This window comes from Amphiprion ocellaris, chromosome 7 (assembly GCF_022539595.1).
Source record: "Amphiprion ocellaris isolate individual 3 ecotype Okinawa chromosome 7, ASM2253959v1, whole genome shotgun sequence".
NCBI classification, from domain to species: domain Eukaryota; kingdom Metazoa; phylum Chordata; class Actinopteri; family Pomacentridae; genus Amphiprion; species Amphiprion ocellaris.
This window is the reverse complement of record NC_072772.1, coordinates 15,470,152-15,491,570: the sequence shown is the minus strand read 5'-3', so window position 1 is coordinate 15,491,570 and position 21,419 is coordinate 15,470,152. Positions and strand designations below refer to the sequence as shown.

General features: G+C 39.8%; 1 protein-coding gene across 4 annotated transcripts in view; it reads right to left on the bottom strand.

Annotated features, from left to right (window-relative positions):
- Positions 1 to 21,419, bottom strand: part of gdpd5b (glycerophosphodiester phosphodiesterase domain containing 5b) — a 44,427-nt gene that overhangs the window by 7,416 nt on the left and 15,592 nt on the right. For all 4 annotated transcript variants that reach the window (XR_002746194.3, XR_002746195.3, XM_023271199.3 and 1 more), the window contains exons 2-10: positions 19,259 to 19,432; positions 8,385 to 8,488; positions 6,175 to 6,268; positions 5,929 to 5,988; positions 5,420 to 5,518; positions 4,476 to 4,569; positions 3,003 to 3,148; positions 1,786 to 1,868; positions 372 to 522 (exon numbers count right to left, since the gene is read on the bottom strand). Coding sequence is in view for 2 of the 4 variants with exons in the window: in XM_023271199.3 (XP_023126967.2) it covers positions 372 to 522; positions 1,786 to 1,868; positions 3,003 to 3,148; positions 4,476 to 4,569; positions 5,420 to 5,518; positions 5,929 to 5,988; positions 6,175 to 6,268; positions 8,385 to 8,488; positions 19,259 to 19,375 (948 nt within the window). In the remaining 2 variants the exon portion in view is untranslated. The remainder of the gene's footprint in view (positions 1 to 371; positions 523 to 1,785; positions 1,869 to 3,002; positions 3,149 to 4,475; positions 4,570 to 5,419; positions 5,519 to 5,928; positions 5,989 to 6,174; positions 6,269 to 8,384; positions 8,489 to 19,258; positions 19,433 to 21,419) is intronic.

Here is a 21,419-nt window from a genome sequence, read left to right as displayed (position 1 = left end):
TGGAGCAGTGCAGGAGGGTATAATTGGCTGCCACAATAGGCCGTTTTCCCGCACGCTTCTCATTGCTTGATTGTTTACATTCTGCTTGGTCCGCTGGTGTAGCACTTTAAGCAGGTAGAAACAATAATTTGGAAACACTAGCTGGCCATGATCCACTCTGTATGCAGGGGAGCATCCATCAAGCCTTCAGTGGATCTTAGCATTTGGATGAAACCCGAGGACAGATCAATGACTGAGAAACCAGAATAATCATACTCGACGGGCTAATGGCCATTATCACACATCGCTGCATCATGTCATGCTGTAATTCAAAGCCGAAATAGCTTTAAAATAATCCCTTGATTTGGTCCTCATTAGCAACCGAGAACTACCTTGAGGAACCACTGTCCGGCGTTGAGCTGCTGCAGATCTGTCCAGTTGAAACGTGAGGCTTCATCCATCTGTCTGTCCGGAAAAACCTTCCCTACGTCTGTTGTTCTCCGCAGGGTAAGATCGTGCATCAGGAAAGGCACACCATCCACACTAGTGATCAGAAGAGAGTAAAGAGTCTTGTTCATCTGTATAAAAACCCCCGGAATCTCACTGATAACAAATACAGAAGAGGGGATTTTCCCTTTCAAAATCGCCCAACTTCTGTGGCTCACTTTTTTTTTTTTACTTCAAAATGTCGAAGGACTGTTTATATTTAAAAAGAACTCAAGAGGATCAGTTTTACTTGTAACTTGTGTGTAGTAGAGGAATAAAAACCCTAAAGATAACTTTAGATGACAGCAGGAGAGACAAAGGCTCAAATCTTATCAAACAAGAAGAATATTCTGCTGCTTGATATCTGAATACCAAATGACTGCCAAATCAGCATGTTGGCCAGTTAGAAAAAGACAAAACAAGACAAAAGGAGAAAGTCTTCCCATTTGTCAATACATGTTATTCAAATTCTTAGTTTCTTTTTCAGCAACTATAAATAAACTATCGGGAGAAAATAATTCCATATCCCAAATTTATTACTAACTGTGACTGACACAGGGAATAAATGATATGTTGTTATATTGTTATGCATGTGTGTGTCTGTGTGTGTCTGCTTCTGGAGTGGAGTCTCTCTGTCGCTCTGGCTGTCATCAAGTCTAATTACTCAGCACTGTCCGGAGTTCACCTGTCAGCGGCCTGCACCAATCACACACCCATTCACCTCTCCAAAGACTGTAAGGGGGACACACGAGCATATAACTTTCTTGTAATGCAAGAAAAAACATGAAATTAACGCGCAAGACCTCACTGACAACAGTCTTAAACCACAAAATGCAGCTCTGAAACACAAACACACACTCCGTGCACCAGTAGCAACACTCCCCACCTCCACACAGTCACTCATCCTCCATTGCTGCACACGCATGAGTAGACATGCACACCCACGATTCATCATAGACCTCAGCCGCTGCAGCATCCACACATAATATTTTCCCTCTTCCTCCAAGTGTTTCTCTCAGTCTGTCATCTTCTATTATGTTGGTGATGTCATGCGTGCATCTATCAGCTATTGCATCATTTTAGCCTGTTAAGTGCTTAATTCCTGGGATTTAGATGTATGTATGCTGGTATTTACTAGGTTTTGACCGTGATATGTACACTAGTGTAAGCTTACTCTAGCACTGGCATGAAGATGTTTTCAAAAAAGCAGCATTTTGAGACAGAACAGGGGGATACAAAATTCAGAGACAGACAACATAACCGTTTGGCTTTATCATTCTGCTGTATTGATCGTGCATGTATGTGTATGTGTGTGTGTACCTGATAGCCACGTCAGCCTCCAATCCAGTGACGTTCATTTGCAAAGCTCGCTGGAAGGACCACAGTGTGTTCTCTGGAGCGAGCTGGAAGTACACAGTAAAAGACAAACACACAATTATTACTAGCAGTCCCGTAACAATGTGACCTAATAGATGACTTTACTGGAAAACCTACATCCACTGATGAAAAACATTATGAAATGCTCCGTAGAACAAGTGTTTTATGTAGGGTTATAAACTCAAAAATAAACATTAATGATGTGAACAAAAGCTCCACTCTCTAAACTGAAAGGAATGTGTGAAATGGAGAAGGCCACAGTTGTGGATTGCTCTTTAACTCTTCAAGCCAAAGTTATAATCAATACCAAGCCAAAAGGTTAAACATCTCTTACTAGAATAGCATCTTCCTATGAGACCCTGTGAGTAAAGCTACTGACTGGCAACCGCAGGATAGGAAACATGCCATAATCAATACGGAGTCCTTCTGGGAAACTGAGTCTAGTCATGTGATTTTTGTTTCTCACAGCCTTGCAGGGTCGCTCCTAATTTTAGATTCCACTGTTAGGATCGATCTCCTTGCACAAATACCACAAAAGGGAGGGTGTGTTTTTGAGCATGTGAGTAACTGTTTTGAATAACCAGGAATCCGCCTTCCCTTTCCATCCAAAGTGTTGCACAACATTGCAGAAGATGTTGTGCCAAGTACATAAATCTTTTCGCCGGTAGCGGTTGGGAGCAATCAAATTAATCTAAGCACATGAATCAAACACGAAAAGCTTTAGCGTGCATACATCCTGTTTGAACACAGCTTTTGATGCATACTTAACTAAGAGGCTCCAACAGGCTCTTAAAAACATTGTACACATTGACTGTATCACATACAATCACTATTGTTTCTTATCAAGGCTTTTGCCAGGTGGACACCACAGTCCAGAGGAAAATGCATCCCTTCCGTACATAATTAACAACGATAAGTACTGAAGAAGAAGAATGTATGAAAAAAAAGGGAAAAAATATTTATAAGGGCAACACAGGCTCTCATCTGCCTTCTCCAAATCAGTATTAAGTGGTCCTTAGCTCTCTGGTTGGCTCACCGTGAAGCCAGTGTCAGGTCACTAAAAGTGTATGGTAGTATGAAAACATGCAATACAATTTATTTAAAGAGGTTTCTTTCATATTCCCACATTCTGGTTGTATGATAAAAATCAGGAGACTCACCATGGGGGCTCCCTGGTGACCGATAACATCGGGTCGTGGTTTGAGGGTGTCGGGGTCCATGATGCAGGGGGAGGTGATATATAGGGGGACCACGTAGAGTCCTAATAACACACTGAGATACAGCAGCACGACCACCACTTGGAACACTGGAAGAATACAGTTAATAATAGTTATAATGTCACAGCTGTTATCCATGATATATTTATGAATAGTCAGTTTTTTTTTTAAATGTAGATATACAGTTAGATCAGAGGACCAGTACTGCTCTCATACCTGTAAAATGAAGCTACAGCCAGCAGCTTATTCGCTCAGCACAGCAACTGGAAACAGGTTAAACAGCTAACCTAGTTCTTTCTGATGATGACAAAATCTGACATCCAGCATCTCCAAAGGTCACTAATTAGATCTATCTATCTATCTATCTAAACGTATAGAAACAACAATTTTTCCAGGGCTTACATGCCAAAATACATTTTGTTTAGACTGAAGCAGCAGCTGTTGCTATGAATGGTTGGCCATGTTTATATCTACACAGTGTGGTGGACAACAGTACAATCAGGGGCCAAGGAGAAAACACTTTCTCCTGCATCTACCTCTGTGTAAGTGAGCGATGATGGCTGCGAGTGTATACACACACACACACTAAGACACACACATGCTCACAGAGGGAATGTATTTGTTTCAAGGTCAGCTCCGGGGCGGGGTTGAGTAGGCAACTCCTGTTACACAGAGACTCGCAGCATTCATCCACCCTCACTCACACACACACTCACTCACACACACACTCACACACACACTCACACACACACTCACACACACACACACACACACGCCCTCACATCCTCTTTTATATTCAGATGCTGCCCTGCTTTACAGAGATGCTACAGCGGGAGTAATAAAGCCAAGACCTTTCCACCTCATCAACAGTAGCCAACAACAGAATTTAAAATGTAGCTGTGGACTAAACGTTCCTCTGAACAGTGTTAAAAATCTTGTACAGCCTAAATTGTAACCGTCTCGTCCAATATGAGGACAGTCACAAAAAGACAGTTAAAGTAAATAACTCTAGATTAAATAAGAAGTTTACTTTTGTAGAACTATAATACATTTACATGAGTGAATTAACAGTAAATAAAGCAAGAGTCAGGCCCCAACTTAACAGAGATGACACCAAGTCTCAGATCTAGTCAGACCCATTCAGTTCTATAAGCACCAATGGCAGTGAGAGTTTAAGTACATGCTCAAAGATGCTAATCCCCAGTAAGAGTCCTGGACAAAACAATTTGAAGTGTCCTGACTGGAAAACATCACATGAGGCCGCAGGAATGTTCGTTATCTTGGACACCCTGGGTGGAGGTCCTGGCCTCTGTCCACATAGTGTTAATCATTCACCACTCCTCTTGTGTGTGTTTGTGGCAGATGGTTACATTAGGTAAGAATAACTTGTATTCTGTATTGCAGGAGTGAACGTACATGTTTTTTCTGCACGGGCGACCTGTCCAGCCACGATCCAAGACAGCGCTGTGACGGCAGCAAGTGCCCCGATGTGCAGGAATGGACCTGTAGCCTGGACAGAGATGTGAGACAGAGTTGAGAGGATGAATTTAGGGCATAAAGAATGAATGAAGGACAGAGAGAAATGGACAGAAGGGAAAAAACAGATAGTGGGTTAAAGATAGAGCAAAGAAGAAGGGACACAAAGATAAAGAAGACAGAAAGGAATGGAATTACAGGCATTAACCAGGGTTAAGACACTGCAACACTATTCAGAGATAATAGCTGTAATTTGTAGAGCCATTCAATTTTAATGGCCTCAGTTTCAGTGGAAACGTACGTCCACTTCAATCACACATGCCTAGTGGTGCAAAAATCTCACATGGACACACTAATTATAAGCCTGTCACAACTCTTTACATATCGTTTAGCTGTTAAATGTTACGAGGATAAATGTGGATTGAGTGTTGTGCCGCCATAGAACAGTATATACAATTTTAAATATTGCATTTTGTTGTAAATAACAATGTTAAATATGGAAATATAATCCAAAACAAGTCATTACATGCAAGGAATTTATCAATCCGGTAGAGTATAATTAGAAGGAAAACATCTACATACACTGATAACGATTTTGGTAAGTGGAAGTCAGAACAAGCTCAAACAGGATCTGAAAACTTTCAAAGCACTGAAAAGACAAACAGTTCATTATCATATCCTTGTGAAGGAATACTGATTACAGCTAATTATTTTATCAAGTTCATGCAGCTTTATGGTCAAAGTCTTGGCTGTTCTGTGAAAATAACAAACTGCCTCCACCCTATTTATCACAACATTCAGTTTAGTCCTGAAACTTAACAACATTCGTGATGTCAAGCCATCAAAACTGGCTTTGGGGTTTTCCGGCGTTTCAGTCTGCTGACCTGCAGGGAGATGGGAATCACATCCCACTCTTGACCCCATGTTTGATTGACAGATATCACCCCAACAATAGTGGTGAGCAAAGCAGCAGTCACTCCTATCTGTGTAGACAAAGAGGGAGAGAGACTGAAAACCAGACAGACTGTTATTTTGCATAGACACACACATGCACACACACAACCAACGGAATAACCCTGAATAGCTGCGAGCTATTCCACACCCAAACAGTGTTTAGTAACTGCATTCGGTTTGCTGATAACATTCCTGAAGAGGTCATTTACTGGACTTTCACAACTCTCTGGGGACAATTTGATACAAACTGTAAGTTCAGGACAAGTTCAGCTGATCATCAGCGAATGAGAACACATGCAAACATCGAGCAAATAGATACAACACACACCTACACACATTACAACACGACAAGGACACACGTAAAACTGAGCAACTTCTACGTTTCAGTTTTCACCAACCACACAAACACAGTTGCTCAACCACACATTTGACACAGTACCTTATGGAGCCAGTGCAAATTTAACTGTTGTCCAAGTGCAATGTGACAAAGTGCTAAAACCTGAAACGAGAACAACACAGAGTCAAACTTTTTAAAAAACAGATCTCAACTTGCTCAGAATCATTATGTAAGTGGGTGCTGTGTCTGGCAACACATGCAAACACGTCACAATTTGCATCAACAGCGTTTTATGATGAGCACAACATGTTAAGCAGCTCCTGAATGAGTATTTGAGTTGGAATTCACCATTAAAAATGCAATGTAGGTGAAGCCAGCAGCGGTGGTGGTGAGGATGGGAACAGTGCCATCACTCCACTCCCCAGAGCGGTTGTACAGGAACCTGCAGGAACAAGAGAGCTTATAACGTTCCTGTCATGAGTGCTCAGCCTCATTTCTTCATTACTGAAGGGTGTGTCTGTGTTTATTCATATACCTTTTTGACTGAAGCACTATTTGGCGTTTTCTCTCATGCAAAACAAACCATGACTTATGAGCTTACAATTAAACAAAGAATGACATTATGCTATGTTGAAAACAATAGCCTGTAAACACTAAAAAATGTTTGTATGAAAAGCAGTGGAATATGAGGTTACAAGTCCACAACATTGTCAAGTTGAAACAGGTATAACGGAAAAAGAAAGGCGAAGACTGACGACATCCTGTAAGAAACTGGTGAACTGCTGCAGACTGCTGGTGCTATAGATGTCTTTGACTTAAAGACAGATACAGATCAAGTGCTCTCAAGCTTGATGCTTTATTGTTGCAATAAAACTACCACAGACACAGCAAAGTGACCACAGACACTGTTGTCGGACCACAGGGAGACAAGAGATTATGTGATTGTTATTATTAATGGACGGTTAGAAAATTATTGACAACTGGGTTTTGTCTTATGGGAATCTTCAATACACGAAACAGTAAGTGGAAGGAACAAGAAATATCCCTCTGCATTTATCGGTTGTTTTTATTGTAACTAAATGCAGCCAGACATAGATATATATATATATATACACACACACACATACACATATAAATGTCTTCATGTCGCTCTGAGCTATTATGCTCAATCAAGTGACACTAGTATCAATAAGTCCACAGCTGCAGAGAAAGGAGAAAGTGTATGAATGCAAGTGTGTGTGCGTTTTGACATGACAGCTAGGGCCTAGCATTAATTACATTCAAAGCCTTATCAGTGATTCTATTGGCACAGAGCCACAGCAGGCTCACTTAGTGCTGATCGCTCCTAGCCCTTTGTGAATACATTTATAGTGCAGATGGACCGGGACACTCCCTGCTGCTAAATCACTGGAACACATAAGGGCAGGGATGTCATCGCTGTGATTATATGTGGAACCCCAACAAAAAGCAGGAAGAAAAGCAGGAAATTTGCTATTAAAAATGAATGGCAAACGTCTGTCGATCAAAACTGACATGAACTGAGATAAAAGCAATGGCTGAGATTTGCTGATGGAACTGGACTGAGTGTCTCTTAGGGAAAAGATAATGGCAAATCTACGCTGAGCAAAATACATGAAGGAAAAGTCTACAAAGGTAAAGCTAACCTTACGACAAATAGAGAAAAGGGGGGAATATTGATGAAATACACTGGGAGAGGAATGTGAAAGGAGGTAATGGACACAAAGGACGATAATAAGAGGAAAGGTGAAATTGCTGAGGTCCCTGAGAGCAGGAGAAGACGGGGAGGGGAAAGGGAGCTTTTTACAAAATGGGACAGATGTAGTAACCATTCTGTACTGTATTGTGTTCAAGAGCATGCTGTAATATAAATTATCTAAAATTTCAAACAAGATACAATTCAAAATGTTAATTAATCATTCTGGGTTGTAAATTTACCATAATTAAAAAAATAATTTTGGGACAGAAAGTCTTAGGATGGTGGTGAGATGCTAAAACTGATGTTCTAAATGGTGTTTAATTGAATTTGAGTGTCTACAGTAAAATTTCTGCAACATTTTCATATGAAATTCTGAGGTTTTGTGTGATTTCCAATGATTCTTATGGAGCTTTGCTTTAAAACACAAGTGAAAACACATTAATTCCCCCACTAAGTTTAACCAAATCTTACTTTTAGTAGTTTACAGTGTTTTCATTATGCTCTGTGATGTGATGTAAGTAAGTAGCTGGTGAAAACCTGTGGTTGGTTTGCATGCATGTTGTCAAAAAACTTGTATGAGGTCAAGTAAATGTGGCACGGGGCTGAACGATGAACAGACAGGAAATGTTGGGCGAGCCATCTGTTATGTAATGGTGTAATCTGTGGAGGGCTGGGTGGTCTCTGCTCAGATTATGGCGGAGGACAGATTAAACTAATGATTTAGGAAATCGACAAGCAAACAAGTATGGGTGGAATGCATTCACAGCCAAAACCATATGCAGGCATTTATCTCGTTTGACCTGACAACACAACGGGAGAATTAGGCTTGCTGTGTACTCACCAGTTGAATTCATTGTAGTCGTTATGTGCCTCCCACCAGAAGTAGAACCAGACCAGCAGCAGACAGAAGGTAAGGAGGAGGATGAGGGACCACAGCAGCTCCCACTGCACACAATATACACAAATACAATTAATTATTTCTGTGGCTCTGCTGTATTTAATTAGAATTGGAAAAAAAGAAGCACAACTTGATCAACAATGAATGCTGACAAAACAATGACGACACACAATCAATTGAATTCTACGATTATATTAACACAAAATCCCACCACGGACATTTATTGAACTGACGGGCACAACCTCAATTTAACCACAACACCTTCAAAGACCAGCAGAGTTCATTGCAAGTTAACTTTTCACAGACTTACCTATGCTGAGCATATGCTGCCAACCTGGCTGCTGACCTTTGCAGAGAGTATTCCCTTATACTCTTTGCTCATTATCGAGGAATGACTTTAATAACTTCACATGCGAGCTGACTGATTACTGTCCTCATCACTCGTGCACTCTTGTACCTTGGCAAATATTAAATGGGCGACATCTTCAGGTACAGACAGACAGAAGAACACCCCTAGGCCTTACTCAGGAGGATATGGACGCTTATATTTTTCTCTACATATTTTAAATACATCTAGAGTTTTACTGTGACGCAGACAAGAACCTTTGGACCTTTTCATAAAGCAGAGAAAATTGCTCATCATTTGAAGAAAAGTCATTGCCCACTGGAGAAATAAGCATCAGCCATGTTGGTTGACTTATGTATGCTGACAGCCCTTAGATAACACATTCAATGTTGATGAAATAAAGCTGGTAGGTTAAAAAGTGATAGGAGTTTAAACATCCGATGCCAGCGAACACATAGATTGTTACTGTTTGGGAAAACCGCACACTTTTTGATCGCATTGTTAGATTAAAAATACTAGTTGGGCTGGCTTTAACTCCATGTGAAATCTGGACAAGATGTACATTTCCTTAGAACATCTCGCCTTTGAGCTAGCTTCTGGGGAAGAGGAAACATCGCATCAATAGGTCAACTGTAATTGTAGTAATTATAGATGTCTAGTATGTCTTTAGGAGGGCTAAGATGCTCAGCCAAATAAATGTGTACACATCTGCATAGATAATAAAGAAGCACTTGCATTACATTTATATATATATATATATATATATATATATATATATATATATATATATATTTCGTAATAATTAGGTATTTGATTAGTTGCTAGGCATTTTGCCAAGTGATTGAGAAAACAAACATTCACTGGCTAAATCTTCTCAACTGGGAAGATTTGCTGCCCTTTCTTCTCTATATAATTGCTAACTGAGTATCTCTTGGCGCTGGACTAGCAGTCAGACAAAACGCGTCATTTAAAGATGGCATTTGAGCTGCCAGGAAATAAATGGCTAATATGGAAAGGAAAAATCCCAAGACTAATTCATCATCGTTAGCTGCCCCAGAATGCTTACAAAACATGGACTGTAGCATCAAGACAAAGTCACTTGGTTAAGCAACCTAAGCACATCAGCTTGAATGCACTGTCGAGTGCCAAGGATCCGATCATTATCGCCTCGACCAGCTGATGTGACACCCAGGTAAGACAGTCTGCCTGACCTGCTTAAATCTGCTCCCATTCTCAATGCGTTTGGTTCTCTGACAACATTTAAAAGCCTCCAGAATGTTACATAAAAAAAGCTATGAATCAAATTCTGTCAGAAATTATTTTAAACACAGCAGTATTTAAAGGTCACGTTTTGACCTCAAGCTAGTCTGAAGAGCTTTCCCACATTTCAACATTCAGACCAGGGTCAGACTTAATATGGAAATCATGATAAAATAACACCGTATTATTTCATTTCTGGGCTTAGTCTTAGGCCATGTTGGTGTTCAGTTGTACAAAAAAGGGAAACAAGCCTGGGGGAATGCTGCTTCAATCCGCTTTTATATTTGGACATGGCTTCAGAAGTACAAGTGTAAGAAAAAAACTTTATGTAAGAAGGTCATCTTACATCAGATAATATGGGTACAGTCACATAATTCTGGCTGCACATACCTGTCTTGAAAGCAAGAAAATCACTCTAAAAAAACAAAATGCAGTATTTGTAGAAAACATTTTCTTGCTAGTATTTTCTAAAAAGCAGATATAAATGCTTATCTTGGTGTTTTTTTCTCATTACAAAAAAAAGTTTTCCTGCACTCTCTTTTTCTAATATTCAGGTATGTCTTAGGACAAAGATCACAGCAAATGTCGGTTACAAAAAGGTTACCGTGATCTCTGTGGGAGACAGAGCTGTATGTGTGACAGGTCCACTAAAGAGAAAGCACTGACCCTGGTTCCCATGGTCCTTAATGACTACCTGGAAACACCTGGGAGATCCGACCTCGCATCTGAGAGCAGACATTGTTCAGCCCCCCTCACCCCCACCCTCAACCCTCCACCTCATCCGTTCCTCTGGGTTATGATAGATGCAACCTGAGATGACACATTCAATAAATCGACTACACTGAGATCTTTGCTGTTTACTGCCACTGTTATGATTGTCTTCAATGTAACAACTAGGGAAGTGTTAAATCCTGGACAAATCAAAATTACTTTGCCTGCTCTGATCAATTTAAACAGGCTGAACATGACTCAGAGAGAAAATCTTGAGTTTCAATCACAATATTGTGCATAAAGTACAGTCTATTATTAAATTGATACATTTCATTTAAGGTACTGCAGTTCTTGGCTTGCAGACTCCATACATATTTAGTACCCACACACAGCTAAATCAGCACAAAAATGTGACTATTATATATTTTCTTAGGCTGTGAAGATTACTGTATGGCTCTCAAGACTCAGTTTTTTAGCTTCTTGTTAGGTTTGATATTCTCTCTTCCTGTTTCCCAGCTCACTCAGCAGCAGAGCTTGTCCAGCCTGATATGACTTGGCCTGCCTTTCTGACACCACATTACCATTCTGCATGGCTGGCATTTTATTCGGGCACAAATCCCCGTAGCACACACTGAAAACGCGGCATGAGAACACCACAGGCTCAGGGTGTTTGTGCGGCAGTGCATGCCAGCAGTCATCCATGCCTCATTCTGATAATGCTTTTGACAACCTGTTAGGGTTGACACTTCAAGAAATCACAGAAGGCCAAATTCTCTTTAGGAAGGACCAAGTCTGTTGAATTATCTTTAACTAAAATCTAACTGTGTCTTAGAGGTATGTATGTAATTAAGTGATTCACAAATATTGAAATAATTAAAGTATTTCTATACACTCTGAGTGATGTGGTTCAGACGACTACAATGTACAATGTATTTTATAAACATGGAACAAAATAGCTCGAAACACTGAGAAGACTGCAAGTAACAGAACAAACTCCACTGCTGAATATAGAGGGATCAAATGAATCACAGCAATATCACTGCAACATGTAAACAGTAAAACCTAAAAAGGATACATTCCAGAAAATCTTCCACTTGCACTTTGCTCACTGAACTCTCTGAGTAGCAGACTTATAAATACTATAAACAATTCCTACCTACAAACACAAATATGCTGTCTCTACTAAGGATTTAACACCTCTTCAATCACTGTCAACTCAAATAGTGTTATCATTTATCACTGCACCAACTTTATTCTCCGTCAAACTCTAAAAAGGGGCTGCTAAAGAAAAAAGAAACTGCTAAAAACAGCATGAAACTAATATATCATGGCTGACTCGCCATTGCATCGGAGGAAAGGCAGGTGCGGAGAGAAAAAGTAGACAACTTTGGCCTGTTTACAGGAATAGTTGAAGACAGTGAAAACACTGCTGTGGTAAATTAAAAAGGTCCATCTATAGTCACTTCACCGGGACTATGAGCCTCCACAGAACAGGACAACAGTGCAGCATTTTAATAAAAGTTTATTTGAGTCTACCTTTTTCCTTCCACAGTGACATTATGCCCAAGTTTTTCATTTGTCCTAGATTGCTCACAGCAAGTGGATTACAGCATCCAATGATATATTTATTAAAAAAGACTTATTGGATTGTTCCTGTGTTTCTGCAGCAATGTCATTATGAAGTTTAAGGTTTAGGAACCATTCAAAATGTCAGCGCCACATTACTGTCTTCTCTCTTTTTCAAATTCTATCACAGACAGCATTTGTGCTTTGTTGCTTTCTACGTGCAAAAAATAAGTCTTAAATAGTAAGTGACTTCTAAATTAACCCCTTCCTTAGATATGCTAACATTTTTATGTGGTCCTTTGGGACAGACACCATCAATCTAGTTCCCAAGCAGAATAAAACTACAAACAATGAGGCATGTACAGAACACTGTCATATCCAAGAGCTCAGTTGAATTAAGTCATCAATCAGAAATGCTGATGAATGGTTACAGATGTTTTCTGATTTCCAATTGTGCCACATCTCACTGTGAGTGCAGCTGCTTACTGCAAATAGGACTGAATCTGCTCACTTCCCAGCCCAAGAATGCTTCAACGTGTCAAGCTGGATCAATCTGCACAAGATCACTTTTTATTCGTGCTCAGCAGCTACTCTCCAACACAAAACATGCTTGCATTAACAAACACAGATACAGTATGGTGTACGATCATTTCAGTAAAGCAAAGAGCAATGCTGCCCATTTTGATTTGCATCTGATTTGTAAGTCGAACTTTGACCAAGTATGACACCAGGATGTAATGTTCTTGAGAAAAGATAAAGAAAATAAACACATTAACACGTTGAAACAAGTAATTCTGCAGATTCAAAAGTCAGCTTGTGTTGCTGGTTCAATACATGCACATTTTGTCAAACTGTTAAACTTATAAAAGCAACTATAGCATTCTAGTCTTCTGTGCTAAACTCCAACCCTCTGTACAACAGTATACAGAGAAAGAACACAGCCCACCAGCCTATAAATCACACAGGCAGGCATGTGGATTACCAGTATAATAACAAGAGTGCACATTTGTACTGGAGCATTCTTCTGTCATAGTACAGCATGAACTAACATCGACTCAACCGTCCTTGTATCATGTACAGTATGTCACCATGTACGGTGTCAACACTTCTTCATACCAATACAATAAGGCAACTTTCTGAACACCTTTTGTGTTCTGCTGACTGTGAGACAGGTGGACAGACGGACAGGCAGAAAAAAAGAGAATTGCAAACCCAGTCTATGCAGGTTCAGTACATATTGATGGGTTATTGATTGCAGTACCTATGTATCGACCGATATTTGATATCACAGATATATTGGAAGTCCGGTGGGAAAACTTTCTTTCACAGAACATAATACAGAAAAATATGCTTGATGTCATTTAGAACCTGTGTCATCACAGAGTTTGTCCTGCAAAGCAGCTCCAACTCGATTGTTTACATTAGAATACTCAGTACTGTCTGCAGAACATGTAGCAGTAGCATGTAGCATGTATCATAGCTGAGCAGCCAAGCAGTCAGGCTTTGTCTTCATGCGGAGTTGGTGAGTTATTTCTGAAAAGATCATTTCAGTGCACACGCCTGCTACTAGACAACAGGCAACTAAATTATGACTTCAAATGAGTTTAGCAGCTTGACTCAGAGTCTAACATCCCAATATAGTGGGATGCTCCTGAATTTCAATTTGCTGCCAAAGACGAATACAAGCAGCAATAAAATAATATAAAATAAAATGCTTCAACTGTCTATCATTCCTCTTCCTGCGAGTCACAACCTTGCATGCCTCTCTCCATGCCTCTATCTACGCAGGACTTAACACCTCAGTCACTTCACATTCCTGAGCATATTCCGATAAGTCCCTGGCATTTCACACAAGCCGTGCGGCACTGCTTTATGATTCAGCTGTACCTCCAGAGCAATGCACACAATGTGAAAATACCTGCAAATAAAATGATTGTTATCCTGAAAATGGAAAAATAGGACAAATGCCTTTCTCCTACTGAACTGTAATTATTTTATCAAAAGTTTTCCAACTAGACTGCACTAAAATGAATAAATAAAGAGGCAATATTTTTACTATATACCATTCTATTAATACGTAGATCTGAACAGGATTGACAGTCTTAACAGGAAAGTATGATACATCCCAGCCAACAAGAGGTCAATATGGTTAGCTGACTCTGCATTACATCTGTCTTTTAAAAATTCCCCTAAACTTGATCACTGCTCCACTGTGAGAGGATCACATTTGTGTTCCATGTCTGTGGTTGTTGTTTACCGCTCATGCAAGATCAACAAGACTGAACTCAGGATTAGACTTCCATAAACACAGTTCCCAGCCAGTCAGGAGGTCCACAAACTTCATGCCACTAAATTATTGTTCTATACATTTCACACTGTGTATATTTGAAGCATTTTCTGTATGCTTGGGATTACTTGTTTAAGGTAGACCGTGAACTACGGCACTGTAACTAACTGTACGCATCACAAGGCTGGACACCCACATACAAGAATGTAGCTTAGGGACCTTCTATGTAATTACAGCAGATACAGTACATATGTTGACGGATGGATTTTTTTTCAGATTCAACAGAGTTTCTTTCCGTCTCTTAGCGACGGCTGTTTTGACGTCACTGCAGTGTGTTAAATTTACAAAGCAGCCATCTGCGCTACTGATGCAAATTAAAATGACTGCAATAAAACTAGAAACTCTTGTGTAAAGTTTCAAATGAACGACTCGTATTGTTGGGGGATATTGCAACACTGGGTTTCCATGCACTGATGTCACAGTGAAGTTATATATAAATCCCTCGTACTTCACAGGCTTGTTTTTCATCTGGAACATGACACGCAATAGAAAAATAAAGGTAGCAAAGCCAACAGATCTTCAGGCAGATCAACACATGCTACATTTAGACTGAATACAATCTATATTGTCAAAAAGCTGCTATTTGTTCTAACTGATTTACAATAAGAGTGCTTTCTGAGGTTTTATTGCGAGAATACAGCGGAAACTGTGTTCACAATTTCCTTAAGTCAAAGCTTACCTCTTCAAATTGAGCTCTATGTGTTGTGCTTTCAGAGTCATCTAGCTGGGTTCCCACTTCTAGGGAGAGTAGCCACAGTGCTAAATCATCTCCATTTATAGACAACATGTCTACCTGTGGAATGATTGCTTCCCTTTCCAGCTTTGTACAAATAAACAATTCTTGACAGTAAATCATCAGAGATCATTTTTTTCCACATCAGCAAATGCTTCTTATCAAGAGCAAACTCAAAAAGCTCTAATGCACACCTTAAATCTTGTGAATGATATATTCGCGTTAATGATTTTTTCTTTCCACTGCATATAGTAGTTGCTTGCCAAGCCAAATTCCCCATGATTAAGTATTACCACTTCCTACATTAAAGAGATCACATCCTAAGTCTCATCAATGAGTCACTGCACATCAGATGTACTCAAGTTCATGACCTTTAAGTCTGACAGCTAGAAGAAAATGAACAGGCTAGTATGTGATCAGCCACACAAAGTTCAGACAAAAAAATTAAAAAATACAGCTGTGAAATGTTAATGTCTGAGAAAGTGATGATGATACAGAAAAGAAAGAGGATCTTGTACGTCAAAATGAAAAAACAGACTATTTTACAATTACCATCTCAACAACTACTGTCTGATGTTAATTCTGCTCATTTGATCTCCTAATCCCTTGCCATCTTAACTGTTGCTATACAAAGCAAAGGGAAAAAAACACGTGCAGTTTTATGGAGTCACTATTAAGCCTGAAATAAGTAACTGTTAGTTCTCCTTCTTGTCCAGTATGTCACAGACCGGGGCTAATGAAGACCGCAAGATCACCGACAAATTAAGGCAGAGCAGCTTTGCTTCTATTTTTGAAGCCTTTGTGTGACTGAATGGTAAAGACTCGCTAAATGGAAATACTTTCAATTATTACTGAGAGGCCAGATCGGCTTGCACTGCATGACGTGGGCTGTCTTCCAACAAAGCACCTTGAACACAGACTTCTCTAAGGCAGCCAGCCAACCTGAACGACTCATTACAGTGAACAAAGATGAAAAAGGAGAGAAATTGCATGATTTACTTGTGGATTATGAATGAGCCTACAGTTGTTTCAACATGGGATTCTGAGTTCTCACGCTTCTGTGATTCGCTTAGGTCCTGTTACATGTACCTGATACCGGTCCTTGATTGGTCACAGTTTGTTTACTGGGATCGTTACAGATGCAGTCTTATATGACATCACTGCAGCCAAAGTTAAGAAGCATTCTCAACGGAAATGACAGCTCTCTGCTTCTGGCACAGTCAAATAAACAGAAACAAACAGCAAATTGCACAGCTCTACTCCTCCGCTCGTCATAATTACTTACAGCATTAAGACAAAGCGGCACTCTAAGCCCTTTTAATTTATATATTTGTAAAAAATACTATAAAAGAAATCCCTTTGGCTGAATCTGTTTTAATTTCTGTCCGCTTATGACGCAAAAAACAAAACAAAACAAAAGGATGTTCTGGGCAGGGAAAATCTTATTGAATCAGCTGAGTGGAAATGGATGGCAGATTGTTTGTGCCTCACTGTGAGCTTCTTGCACAAGAGTCAAGACAAGTGGTGTCCAACGCTGCACAGCCAAAACAAAGGATGAGCAAAGAATGCTGAATCTGCACTATTCTATCAGTGGGCCTAAAAGAAAACCATTTGCAAGAGGAAACAGAGCTACATGGTGTCTAGTTTCATGCAAACAGAAGAAGAAAATCAATATATCTGTATTTAGTTGAGCTATGTGCCTTATATGAAGAGTGTGTAAAAAAAAAAATGTTCCTATCTACCTGTGTTATTTGTGTCTGTTAGTCTAACACAGTGCAGGTTTAATGTAGGCCATATGCTTTCCTCAGGGGATCTGTGTGTGTGCTCAGTGACACAACTATTGTCTGTGTCCTGGGTTTCTGCTGGTCTACAGTATGGTATGTGGGCATAAATAAATAATCCAGCCTAGTGACTGAGTGCATGTGAGTGCACACACGGGTTTGTGCTGTGTGTTTGAGTTTGTTGCAGCAACATAGCCTGTATGTCCTTCCTAAACAGCAGAGAGAAAGGGAAAGGTCAGGACAAATGGATCATCTTGTGTAGGCTGTAATACTTATCCTGGCATGCGGCTAATACTAGAAAAAAAAAGCAATTTTCAGGAGCCAAGGCTCCAAACGCTCCAAACAAATCCAGGAAAAGAATTTACGAATGCCACTGGACATTTACATGCTTTAAAATGATCCAGATGCCAAAGTGTTGTAAATATGAAACCCCCACTACCTTTTATTATAACTTTGCTCGAAAATGTTTTCAGATGTGACCCCGTTCCAGAAAATGTGCAGATTTTCCTAACCTACACTGCCAGATTTGACTTGACAAACAATTTAATAAGTAATATTTCTTACAAGAGCTGATGAAATTAATTAAAAATGGACAGGATGCCAGAGATGACAGACAAGCGGAAAACAATGGCATACTGTAATGTCAAATGAGCCTCTCTGTGGAAAGCTCAAGGTTACTGAATGGGGGATAAGCCAGCAAGGACGTATTTGTTGAGAGATAATTGTTCTTTGTAAATGAATGCTGAGAGACAAACATCTGAGCCGGGCATCTAGAGGCCGTGGTGGAGGTATAAAAGCTATATACGTTTATACGTTTTTTGTCGGTAGTGCAATCAGTAACAGTGTACTTTTGGAAAAAATAAAATAAAAATCACACTTCCTACACAGCAATCTTGTTATTCAGAGCTGTGAAAAGATTTCCATTCATGTAACAGTTACAATAATTGCTTGTGAACTTAACAACTAAACAACCAAGGGAAGAAATGCCGCATTTTATTCAACAGATGCTTCTGTTAAAAATGTAGGTGGCAGGTGTTTGTAAGAAGCAAAAAAAAAAAAAAAAAAAAAAAAGACACAAAAGGAAAACTGTAATCTTTGATGAAAATTCCTAGAAATTGATGCTTTTCAAAAGGAGAGGTATTAAAAAGCTAAGAACTGTCAGCAATCTGTAGTGATCTCACTCGGGACAGCTGTGCAGCTATTGGGGAAAATGACCTCAGAAAAACATGCAGAATGAGATGATCAGGTCTCATTCATTTCCAACCTGATGTGAGCACATGTTCACATATGAGCTTGTGTAGAGCTTGTAATTATCTTGTGAGATAATCGGTGACAGCAGGGAGAGCTTCGACTCCATTTCCTACTGCTTTTCTAACCATTGTTGTTTAGACAACTCTATGTAGCAGAGCATCCAACCATCTAAAAGGATTTCACCACGGAGGAAAGGCTACGTAAAGCCAGAGTAAATCTGTAAGACGAGAAAGAATCTGACTAGTAATGCTGCAAGGTCAGTCAAATGTCATTCCTTGTGCATTAACAGATTGGCTGCTGAAGACACGTGAAAGCTGTGTATTACCAAGAGACCATTATATACAGTATTGTGCAAATATTTATAAGAAAAGTGAGGATACCATGAGACGAACAGTTTTTTATGTAAGCGTTAACCTCACCCAATGAGCAGTAAAGACTGAAACAAACTAAATCACATTAATATTTGTTGCAACTACACTTTCCCTTTAGAACAGCACTAATTCTCTGAGGTACTCTTCATGTAATTCCAGACTGACGACTGGAAATTGTTCTTTAATGGCTGTATGTTGGGCATGTTGTCATGCTTAAGATGATGAACGTTCAGACGCCTCCCTGATGGCATTGTATAATGAATAAGAACCTGAACATCTAAAGTGACTAAACCCCTTACACAGTACAGAACATGTACTGTATCTTGTACTGTTTGTGATATGCCACACCCTGTCAGACATTGGTGCTCAGTAAAACAGCAAATGGTAACTCACTGACAGCAAGATGTACAGTCATTCTAACTGGCATTGCAAACTTCAGTACAACTCTCACCTTGGTGGTGTCATCATGGGAACGTTGATAGCGTTTCCATCGGCAACCGTAGATCCCAGTGATACATGACAAACACAGCTGGCGCTCATAGACCTGGAGGGGTTGGTGTTTCACCATGCTCCTTTAGTCAGTCCTGCTTCCAGAGCTCTAACATCCCACTGGCTACAGAGTATCCTGTAAGAAAATACAAAGAACATAAATGTTGAAGCAAACAACACAGCTACAGATTGTCGAGACCACAAAGACCGCATTGAACAACCCATGGAACAAATAGCCACTGAGGTAACATGTCTGGCACTTTGATAGAAAACACGTGCTGGGTTGAAAAGCAACATGTTTCTGATATATGGCCCAGGCTCAAATTAAGACCTTGTTTCTGAGCCCCTGTTTCCAATGACAACTGAGACCGCTAGGAGCTTTCATCAATGTGATCAAGAGGGAAAAAAGGAAAACGAAATTGAAAAGAGCTCAGTGAAGTGATCATCTATTGAACATCACATTAAATTATGGTGACCATTGCATGTCTGGACCAAAATGTAGCAAGCAGGGCCCGTTGTTTTACTTGATGTCATGCGCAGAAAAGGCCATGCAAAGATAATGTACCAGTGACATTTTAGCTAAACCTTTTGACTTACAGTACAAAGTCTATGAAAGCAGCTATGTACATCTTTAATGGTCAAAATTGATTTATTTAAATAATTTATTATTTTGGTATTGAAATTGGTACCAAGAATCAAGGCAATTCTATGGTATCTGTACCGATCACTGAGTTTCTGGTATTGTGAGATCCCTAGTGAAAGCAGCAGAGCACCATTATACTTGAGAACAAAACTCAGCATCCCTTTCACACCTACAGCCGTGTCAGTGGGACCAAGCAGCGGTGTGCATGAATAGTCAGTTATAACTCAGTCCTCCAACTGAGCTGTTGCTGATTCAGCACTGAGACTCTGTAATCAGCTATAATAATAATAATGATATTACAGCAGTGCTGACTGTTATCACAAGTTTACCTCACTCTCCAGGGACATGATGGAGCCTGTTGTGCTGCAGCTGCAAACACACACATCAGTTAAATCTGAGGTTGAAAGTGCAACTTGATGTTATATCAAAGCATAAATGATACATAATTAATGGCAGGGTGAACAGTCTGTGCTGATGAGTGTCAAACAAGCATGATTAAAAGTGTACACAGACACAAACATGTCTCCCTGGAGCATTTTAACTGCTTATACTCCACTTTACTTGCAGCCTTGCAAAAATAGTTAGAAAGTAGATTGGCTGCATCTGAAGTTTCAGAGCAATTCTGCATGTTAACTGCACTCTTCCTGCTCTAATCAGGCTGTCTCAGGCTCTGGACAGCTGCTCATTAGCATCTGCAGCAAGGACCATGTTTCCTGTTATTAGCTAAACTGCTCTGGTGAGGGTGGGCCTGACCCGAGGGTGTAATGAATGTGTCTCACCATAGCAGGTCCACAAAGTTCTGAGATTTGTTCCCAAACACATTAAACATGTCAGAAAATAGTTGAAAAACATTTATGAACTACATAGTACTGAGTTGTAGGGTTGGACTAACCACTAACTCTTTTTTTCCAGAATTTTTGAGTTTAAGGTTTTTTGGCTGCCTCTCCCCCTAACACTGACATGTTATAAAAACTTGAATACAATAGGATCAGCGGTTCTCCTGCTTGATCACAGCACCTACTACAGCCTAATGTTTGCCATCTTGCTAGAATAAGATAGAACTCTTCTATTAGCTGTAATTTGCAGAACACCATGGTCTCCCAATTTAAATTTCTCCAAAAAGTTGAGATGGAATGATTTTTTTGTGCAGAGCTACATAGATAGAGAGTTGAGTGGCACCATCTACAGTTACATTTGTAGTGACCATATTGCACCAGATAGTTTCGGAAACTTTCATTGTAGAAAACTGGGATTCAAGGTTAACTGACTACTGGTGAATACAGCAGAACCATGTTCCTGGTTTCATTTTCCTGTACTGCAGATATCTTGTTACTTCATTTGCAGCACATGGCCACCATTAGGTGCAAGTTGCTTTGTGTGCTTTTTATAGTGAGTAACTACTTAGTTCAATCTATTACTTATATTACAGTAGGTTTGTTATAGTGGGTAGCTTAGGACACAGGCAGAAAGTGATAGAAAT